The sequence below is a fragment of the Palaemon carinicauda genome, chromosome 29 (genome assembly GCF_036898095.1).
Source record: "Palaemon carinicauda isolate YSFRI2023 chromosome 29, ASM3689809v2, whole genome shotgun sequence".
In the NCBI taxonomy this organism is placed as follows: Eukaryota; Metazoa; Arthropoda; class Malacostraca; order Decapoda; family Palaemonidae; genus Palaemon; species Palaemon carinicauda.
Genome location: NC_090753.1, coordinates 74853137 through 74863136, shown reverse-complemented (window position 1 = coordinate 74863136; position 10000 = coordinate 74853137). Strand labels below are relative to the sequence as shown.

The window sequence follows — 10000 nt, the reverse complement described above, 5'->3', positions numbered from 1 at the left end:
CAACCTAGCCATTATCAGATTTGCTTTCTTCAATCTTTCACTAAACTCATAAGACCTTGTATTGGAGATCATAGTTCCTAGATATTTAAATGATTCTACCTCCTTAATCCTTTCTCCTTTTAATCATATTTCATTTTTCATTGCATCTATATATATATGTATATATATATATATTTTATATATATATATATATATATATATGTGTGTGTGTGTGTGTGTATAAATATATATATTTATATATATACATATATATATATATATATATATATATAAACGAGACTTATGTCAGCCTGTTTAAACAAATACATTGACCGCAAGTTTGATCCGTTCGCCGTAAAGAAATTGTTACTAAAATTTTGGATTTTATTCTGCGCGATGTTGCAATTACCTTCCATCTTAGATATTATAAAAAAAGAAAAAGCTGTGGTATCTCGTCAGCAAAGGGAAATTATGATTTGATGGAACACCACGAGAGCCTATTTCTCTTTTAATGTTGGCCATGTAGTGATAAAACAGGAGAACGTCTTAACATTCTTTCCTTCTTGTCCTCGGGAGAACGTCTTGACGTTCTTTCCTTCTTGTCCTTAGGAGAACGTCTTAACGTTCTTTCCTTCTTGTCCTCAGGTGAACGTCTTAACGTTCTTTCCTTCTTGTCCTCGGGAGAACGTCTTAACGTTCTCTCCTTCTTGTCCTCAGGAGAACGCCATAACGTTCTTTCCTTCTTGTCCTCAGGAGAACGTCTTAACGTTCTCTCCTTCTTGTCCTCAGGAGAACGTCTAAACGTTCTCTCCTTCTTGTCCTCAGGAGAACGTCTAAACGTTCTCTCCTTCTTGTCCTCAGGAGAACGTCTTAACGTTCTCTCCTTCTTGTCCTCAGGAGAACGTCTAAACGTTCTCTCCTTCTTGTCCTCAGGAGAACGTCTTAACGTTCTCTCCTTCTTGTCCTCAAGAGAACGTCTTAACGTTCTCTCCTTCTTGTCCTCAGGAGAACGTCTAAACGTTCTCTCCTTCTTGTCCTCAGGAGAACGTCTTAACGTTCTCTCCTTCTTGTCCTCAGGAGAACGTCTAAACGTTCTCTCCTTCTTGTCCTCAGGAGAACGTCTTAACGTTCTCTCCTTCTTGTCCTCAAGAGAACGTCTTAACGTTCTCTCCTTCTTGTCCTCAAGAGAACGTCTTAACAATCTTTTCTTCTTGTCCTAGTTTCGCCTTGTCGTCTGTTGGAAGAAGAAACTGTGTTTTTATTCATCTCTATTTCAGTCAAAGAATGTTAATTATGGCCGTGAGGTAATCTCTCTCCTCTTTTTCATGTATATTAAACCTTCTTTAATTTAGTTTTGGTTCTATTGGTTTATTATTTCTTTTATTTTTATAGTTTGTGCATTACTTTTATTTTTTTCCTTCTGGGCTTCTTATCTTTCAAAGGTTCTGGAGCTTGTGATATTTTTTTTTTTTTTTACTAATATGGTTTTAGCATGGTTTTTTGTTACTACTACTACTACTACTACTACTACTACTACTACTACTACTACTACTACTACTACTACTACTAATAATAATAATAATAATAATAATAATAATAATAATTAAAGAATATTAATTAAAATTACAACAACAACAACAACAACAATAATAATAATAATAATAATAATAATGAAAGACATCCATTATCTGAATGGCTGGACCAAAATGAATGAATGATAAACGTACTGAAGACATCCCGGAAGGGAAACAAAAGAAGAATTGACTGATTGACCCTTGGAATTCACCAAGCTATGTTCGACTATAAAAACACAGCAAAAACTAAAAAACTCTCTACATATGTCCATAATCAAATTGATTTTTCACCTGACAACCAGTTTGCTTTAATGCAAAAAACTTCTTATGATTTGCAGATTCTGCAATTGTATGTTTTGTGACGGGCCGAGAGAAGGTTGTGACTCAAAGACAGCATGAAAGCAACTGAATGAGTTTATTATAGAACACTCTCCTTTATATGCAAAAGCTCAAGGCAACAGGAAATTTCCTGTTCAAAATCGACACCGTTACCGATGAGAAAAACAGACATGTTTTTTTCAGGTTCTTTTTAGTGCGAGGGGAGAGCGAAGATACAAGCACAAAATGAACTATGTACGATCGTGTGACACACGGTTGGTACAGTATCTTTGAAAGGTGAAGTTCTTTGATCAAATAATATATCCAATGATATCAAAGTATCAATGAGAAGCGTATAGACAGAAATCCAAATGATGTGAAGCCTTATCAACGAATGAGAACAGTAACAACCTTGAAATAGATGCAGACAAAGCCACTCCAACACCTAAAAAAACATAACAGACACCTCACATTTCTAGAACTGTCGACCTAACCGCCCCAGGACTCCTTGCTGCTTGGAAGATAGGACGCTGGTGACTGGTATGACACATGAACATACGCTACTGGGGTCTAAAGCGATGTCAGGCAGGGCAGCAGATCGGGACTACGGTCTACCCCAAAGCCAAAGCAAAGTCCTTCAAAGAAGGCAACCGTGCTTACCCCATACAAATGGGAAAAAACTAAAGTCAATTTTTTTTAGTGAGGCAGATTTGCACAGACTAGCAGGGGTGTCCATTTAGCTCTGCACAGTTTCCTGTTAGCTGATTGGTTGGACAGGATAATTCTAACCAATCAGCGATCAGGAAACTTCTCCGAGCTAAAAGAGCACCGCTGCGAGTCGGTGCAAATCTGCCTCAATAAAAAAAATTGACTATAGTTAATAGTAGACTTTATCCTTACTCAAGATCTGTCAAGTCAAGGGACACTATTGCTCCCTATTTAATAGAGGGAGATTTGCCAGGAATTCCTGTGTCCAACTGTACATTTTTATGCATTGTTTGCGACAGTTTTCATAATTTCGGTTTCCACAGAATCATCAAAATGTTCCTCCTTGAAAGAGTAGCGTAAGTAGGCCATGGCCTCCGGTCTTCTCATTTCGAGTTTCTAGTGTGAAAAGTTCTCAAGATCTCATTTTAAAGGAGTTGGAGTCTCTCTCTCTCTCTCTCTCTCTCTCTCTCTCTCTCTCTCTCTCTCTCTGTGCTAATTATATGGAGGGAAGTAACTCATAGATTAACTATTTTACTGTGTAGAGCAAATCTCAGTACAACAAGCAACCTTAGGCCCTTTTTCCAGTCCAGACCCGAAGGAAATAAGCTTAGAGGATAAAATGAAAGAGTGGCTTTATCTCCATAGAAAATGGCACTCACCAGAACTCCTCAGAGAAAATGGGACTCACCAGAACTCCTCATAGAAAATGGGACTCACCAAAACTCCCCATAGAAAATGGGACTCACCAGAACTCTCCATAGAAAATGGGACTCACCAAAACTCCCCATAGAAAATGGGACTCACCAAAACTCCCCATAGAAAATGGGACTCACCAAAACTCCCCATAGAAAATGGGACTCACCAGAACTCCTCATAGAAAATGGGACTCACCAAAACTCCCCATAGAAAATGGGACTCACCAGAACTCTCCATAGAAAATGGGACTCACCAGAACACTGGGTCCTGTGGATAAGAGTAACTAACCCATTTTACTTCCAGTACATCCTGGCGGATCCCCTCCACCGTATCACCATAATGCTGAATAACCTCCCCGACCCTAACGATGGGCCATATGCCTCGCATTCCTAAACTCATAAATCAAATCTTTCACTGCTGGGTGGACTGGTGAAGGCAGGCTGGGGTCGAACCAGGACCTTGCCAATGCGAGCTTAGTGATGTTGAGTGACATGTAGTGGCTGTGCCGTTTAGACCAGGAAACAATATTTAAGATGTTTTATTCCAGCTGTGACCAGGTTTTGGAATGATCTTCCTGATCTGGTAGTTATATCGGGGGAACTTTGGGAAGTTCAAACTTGCTACTAATGTTTTAATGTTGAACAGATTGACATATATCTCTTCACGCTTTATATATAACGAATTATTTTAACGTTGTTGCTGAGCTTTGAATTTTATTTACCATCAAACAATATTTCTCATATATATTTTATTTATTTCCTTATTTCCTTTCCTCACTGGGCTATTTTATTCTGTCGAAGCCCTTGGACTTACAGCATCCTGTTTGTTCAACTAGGGTTGTAGCTTAGCTAGTAATAATGATAACAGTATTGTGTTCAGATTGGGATTTAACGTGCTGTTAATGAGCCCTCTTTGTAGGAGTGTGATACCAATAGGTCGGAAGGAGACTGAATGATAGATTTTAGCAAATAATACTAATAAAAAAAAAACAATAGTAGCTAAAGTATTAAAAAAATGTTCCGTCCTCAGAAGAGTGTAAAACTTCCATCAATCATTTCAACTTGACACGGCTAACGCGGTTTCCTCAAAACTTCTATTATATTAACTCGTGCGTGTTAAATTTTCCCTCCCTCACCCCCCCCTCACCCCTAACCCCCCTCTTTCACCCCCCCCCCCCCTCACCCGTACCCCCTCTCTCTCTCTCTCACCCCCCTCACCCCTACTCCCCTCTCTCACCCCTACCCCCCTCTCTCATCCCCCTCACCCCTACCCCCCCTCTCTCACCCCCCTCACCCCTCCCTCTCTCACCCCCCCTCTCACCCCCCCCCCCCTCCCACATCCCACCTGATATACGAGGAAGCCCATTAAGGTCCGTAGCTATTGATCGTCGAAGCGTTAAATCTCCCCCAAAAAATCTCTGGACTTTTTGTGCTTAATTTAGAACTTTCTCTCCCTCCCTGATACCCTTTCCTACCCCCCTCTCCCAATATCCCTCCCTCTCTATCTCTCCCTCCCCCCCCCTCCCCCTACAAATTATAAGTAAGACGAGAGATTAAAGTGGAAAAAAGAGCCGTTTGTTTAGGTACAGGAAAAGGGTCGCAAAGGTGGAACTGCTCTCTCTCTCTCTCTCTCTCTCTCTCTCTCTCTCTCTCTCTCTCTCTCTGGACAAATATGCATGTATGCGGTTGCCTGTATATTGCACAGGGCATAGATGCATATTATCTATTTGCGGGGACGTAGACGAGAGAGAGAGAGAGAGAGAGAGAGAGAGAGAGAGAGAGATAAGATGCCAACGCTTGATCGGTCAGATTAAAACGCGAAAGGAATCTGCCGAGATTCATCGACTTCTGGAGGAGGAGGAAGAGGCCCTTGAGGACAGAACCTTTGTGCCAGAGGTGTTCCGAGGTCAGGTCAAGGGGCTTGTTGGACTTCCGGGGTTGTTATCGACTGCTGTTCTCTCAGGATCCTAGATACTGTTCACATGCCAACGTAACCCGGAATTTGTGAAGTCTACGTATGAGCTAAATCCGAGGAATTATGTGTAAACTGTTTTTCAGTTTGATCTGCAAATTATTAACCATTTCTTCATCAATATTATTGGTATTGATATTATTATTAATTAGATAGTTATTTATATAAAAAAATGAAACGTGGCATTGTTCTTTTTTTCTGGATTTATTTACTGTTTGTATATCCAGTTCTTCTTTAAAGTGCATCTGCAAAATGTTAGCAATTTCTTTATAAATATCGTTAGTATTATCATCAATTAATTGATTAATTAATTGAAAAAAAAAGATAAAACATATTGTTGATATCAGCTTCACCTGCTAAAAAAAATCTTCTTTAAAGCGCGTTTGCAAAATATTAGCAATTTTTTCATAAATATTGCTATTAATGTTATGAATTATTAAGTAGTTAAAGAATGAGATAGAACGTTTTGTTGATATCAACTGAAACCACAAAAAAAAAAAAAAAAAAAAAAAAAAGCGTTCAGCGAATAAGAATTATTTCGTGTTTATATTCACGAGGAATAATGTTCAAAACTTCAAGGGAAGGATAAAAGACGGAATATTATATATGCCATTTGATTACAGAGGAAACCTTCCTTTCATCTGGAATTTAATTAGATGCAAATGGGACGCAGACGTTTCCAATAGCCATCATTAATGGATTTTTTAGGTTGAATGGGAAAGAAATGATTGAGAGAGTGAAAATGTTCGTTTTGCTTTGATGAGGAGGATGGTGGGGGTGTAGCAGTGGGACTTTGGATGGTGTGGGTATAGCGTTGGGACTTTGGATGGTGTTGGTGTAGCACTGGGACTCTGGATGGTGTGGGTATAGCAGTGGGACTTTGGATGGTGTGGGTATAGCAGTGGGACTTTGGATGTTAGGGGTGTAGCAGTGGAACTCTGGATGGTGTGGGTATAGCAGTGGGACTTTGGATGGTAGGGGTGGAGCAGTGGGACTCTGGATGGTGTGGGTATAGCAGTGGGACTTTGGATGGTGTGGGTATAGCAGTGGGACTTTGGATGTTAGGGGTGTAGCAGTGGAACTCTGGATGGTGTGGGTATAGCAGTGGGACTTTGGATGTTAGGGGTGTAGCAGTGGAACTCTGGATGGTGTGGGTATAGCAGTGGGACTTTGGATGTTAGGGGTGTAGCAGTGGGACTCTGGATGGTGTGGGTATAGCAGTGGGACTTTGGATGGTAGGGGTGGAGCAGTGGGACTCTGGATGGTGTGGGTATAGCAGTGGGACTTTGGATGGTAGGGGTGTAGCAGTGGGACTCTGGATGGTGTGGGTATAGCAGTGGGACTTTGGATGGTGTGGGTATAGCAGTGGGACTTTGGATGGTAGGGGTGGAGCAGTGGGACTTTGGATGGTGTTGGTTTAGCAGTGGGACTTTGGATGTTAGGGGTGTAGCAGTGGGACTCTGGATGGTGTGGGTATAGCAGTGGGACTTTGGATGGTAGGGGTGTAGCACTGGGACTCTGGATGGTGTGGGTATAGCAGTGGGACTTTGGATGGTAGGGGTGTAGCAGTGGGACTCTGGATGGTGTGGGTATAGCAGTGGGACTTTGGATGGTAGGGGTGTAGCAGTGGGACTTTGGGTGGTGTGGGTATAGCAGTGGGACTTTGGATGGTAGGGGTGTAGCAGTGGGACTCTGGATGGTGTGGGTATAGCAGTGGGACTATGGATGGTGTGGGTATAGCAGTTGGACTTTGGATGGTGTGGGTGTAGCAGTGAGACTTTGGATGGTGTTGGTGTAGCACTGGGACTCTGGATGGTGTGGATATAGCAGTGGGACTTTGGATGGTAGGGGTGTAGCAGTGGGACTTAGGATGGTGTTGGTGTAGCAGTGGGACTTTGGATGGTGTGGGTATAGCAGTGGGACTATGGATGGTGTGGGTATAGCAGTTGGACTTTGGATGGTAGGGGTGTAGCACTGGGACTCTGGATGGTGTGGGTATAGCAGTGGGACTTTGGATGGTAGGGGTGTAGCACTGGGACTCTGTATGGTGTGGGTATAGCAGTGGGACTATGGATGGTGTGGGTATAGCAGTTGGACTTTGGATGGTGTGGGTGTAGCAGTGGGACTTTGGATGGTGTTGGTGTAGCACTGGGACTCTGGATGGTGTGGGTATAGCAGTGGGACTTTGGATGGTGTTGGTGTAGCACTGGGACTCTGGATGGTGAGGGTATAGCAGTGGGACTTTGGATGGTAGGGGTGTAGCAGTGGGACTTAGGATGGTGTTGGTGTAGCAGTGGGACTTTGGATGGTGTTGGTGTAGCAGTGGAACTCTGGATGGTGTGGGTATAGCAGTGGGACTTTGGATGGTAGGGGTGTAGCACTGGGACTCTGGTTGGTGTGGGTATAGCAGTGGGACTATGGATGGTGTGGGTATAGCAGTTGGACTTTGGATGGTGTGGGTGTAGCAGTGGGACTTTGGATGGTGTTGGTGTAGCACTGGGACTCTGGATGGTGTGGGTATAGCAGTGGGACTTTGGATGGTAGGGGTGTAGCAGTGGGACTTAGGATGGTGTTGGTGTAGCAGTGGGACTTTGGATGGTGTTGGTGTAGCAGTGGAACTCTGGATGGTGTGGGTATAGCAGTGGGACTTTGGATGGTAGGGGTGTAGCACTGGGACTCTGGATGGTGTGGGTATAGCAGTGGGACTATGGATGGTGTGGGTATAGCAGTGGGACTTTGGATGGTGTGGGTGTAGCAGTGAGACTTTGGATGGTGTTGGTGTAGCACTGGGACTTTGGATGGTGTGGGTATAGCAGTGGGACTTTGGATGGTGTTGGTGTAGCAGTGGGACTTTGGATGGTGTGGGTGTAGCAGTGGGACTTTGGATGGTGTTGGTGTAGCACTGGGACTTTGGATGGTGTGGGTGTAGCAGTGGGACTTTGGATGGTGTTGGTGTAGCACTGGGACTCTGGATGGTGTGGGTATAGCAGTGGGACTTTGGATGGTAGGGGTGTAGCAGTGGGACTTAGGATGGTGTTGGTGTAGCAGTGGGACTTTGGATGGTGTTGGTGTAGCAGTGGAACTCTGGATGGTGTGGGTATAGCAGTGGGACTTTAGATGGTAGGGGTGTAGCACTGGGACTCTGGATGGTGTGGGTATAGCAGTGGGACTTTGGATGGTGTTGGTGTAGCACTGGGACTCTGGATGGTGTGGGTATAGCAGTGGGACTTTGGATGGTAGGGGTGTAGCAGTGGGACTTAGGATGGTGTTGGTGTAGCAGTGGGACTTTGGATGGTGTTGGTGTAGCAGTGGAACTCTGGATGGTGTGGGTATAGCAGTGGGACTTTGGATGGTAGGGGTGTAGCACTGGGACTCTGGATGGTGTGGGTATAGCAGTGGGACTTTGGATGGTGTTGGTGTAGCACTGGGACTCTGGATGGTGTGGGTATAGCAGTGGGACTTTGGATGGTGTGGGTATAGCAGTGGGACTTTGAATGTTAGGGGTGTAGTAGTGGAACTCTGGATGGTGTGGGTATAGCAGTGGGACTTTGGATGGTAGGGGTGGAGCAGTGGGACTCTGGATGGTGTGGGTATAGCAGTGGGACTTTGGATGGTGTGGGTATAGCAGTGGGACTTTGGATGTTAGGGGTGTAGCAGTGGAACTCTGGATGGTGTGGGTATAGCAGTGGGACTTTGGATGGTAGGGGTGTAGCACTGGGATTCTGGATGGTGTGGGTATAGCAGTGGGACTATGGATGGTGTGGGTATAGCAGTTGGACTTTGGATGGTGTTGGTGTAGCACTGGGACTCTGGATGGTGTGGGTATAGCAGTGGGACTATGGATGGTGTGGGTATAGCAGTGGGACTTTGGATGGTGTGGGTGTAGCAGTGGGACTTTGGATGGTGTTGGTGTAGCACTGGGACTTTGGATGGTGTGGGTGTAGCAGTGGGACTTTGGATGGTGTTGGTGTAGCACTGGGACTCTGGATGGTGTGGGTATAGCAGTGGGACTTTGGATGGTAGGGGTGTAGCAGTGGGACTTAGGATGGTGTTGGTGTAGCAGTGGGACTTTGGATGGTGTTGGTGTAGCAGTGGAACTCTGGATGGTGTGGGTATAGCAGTGGGACTTTGGATGGTAGGGGTGTAGCACTGGGACTCTGGATGGTGTTCGTGTAGCAGTGGAACTCTGGATGGTGTGGGTATAGCAGTGGGACTTTGGATGGTAGGGGTGTAGCAGTGGGACTCTGGATGGTGTGGGTATAGCAGTGGGACTTTGGATGGTGTTGGTGTAGCACTGGGACTCTGGATGGTGTGGGTATAGCAGTGGGACTTTGGATGGTAGGGGTGTAGCAGTGGGACTTAGGATGGTGTTGGTGTAGCAGTGGGACTTTGGATGGTGTTGGTGTAGCAGTGGAACTCTGGATGGTGTGGGTATAGCAGTGGGACTTTGGATGGTAGGGGTGTAGCACTGGGACTCTGGATGGTGTGGGTATAGCAGTGGGACTATGGATGGTGTGGGTATAGCAGTGGGACTTTGGATGGTGTGGGTATAGCAGTGGGACTTTGGATGGTGTTGGTGTAGCACTGGGACTTTGGATGGTGTGGGTATAGCAGTGGGACTTTGGATGGTAGGGGTGTAGCAGTGGGACTTAGGATGGTGTTGGTGTAGCAGTGGGACTTTGGATGGTGTTAGTGTAGCAGTGGAACTTTGGATGGTGTGGGTATAGCAGTGGGACTTTGGATGGTAGGGGACT

The 10000-nt window shown here is 44.7% G+C and overlaps 1 protein-coding gene across 1 annotated transcript in view; it reads right to left on the bottom strand.

Moving 5' to 3' along the window:
* Nucleotides 1–487: 487 nt before the first annotated feature.
* The window catches only part of LOC137622664 (serine/arginine repetitive matrix protein 5-like), a 63709-nt gene continuing 54196 nt past the window's right edge, over nt 488–10000 (bottom strand). Inside the window, exon 3 of the mRNA XM_068353263.1 lies at nt 488–1153. Coding sequence (XP_068209364.1) covers nt 488–1153 — 666 coding nt within the window. The remainder of the gene's footprint in view (nt 1154–10000) is intronic.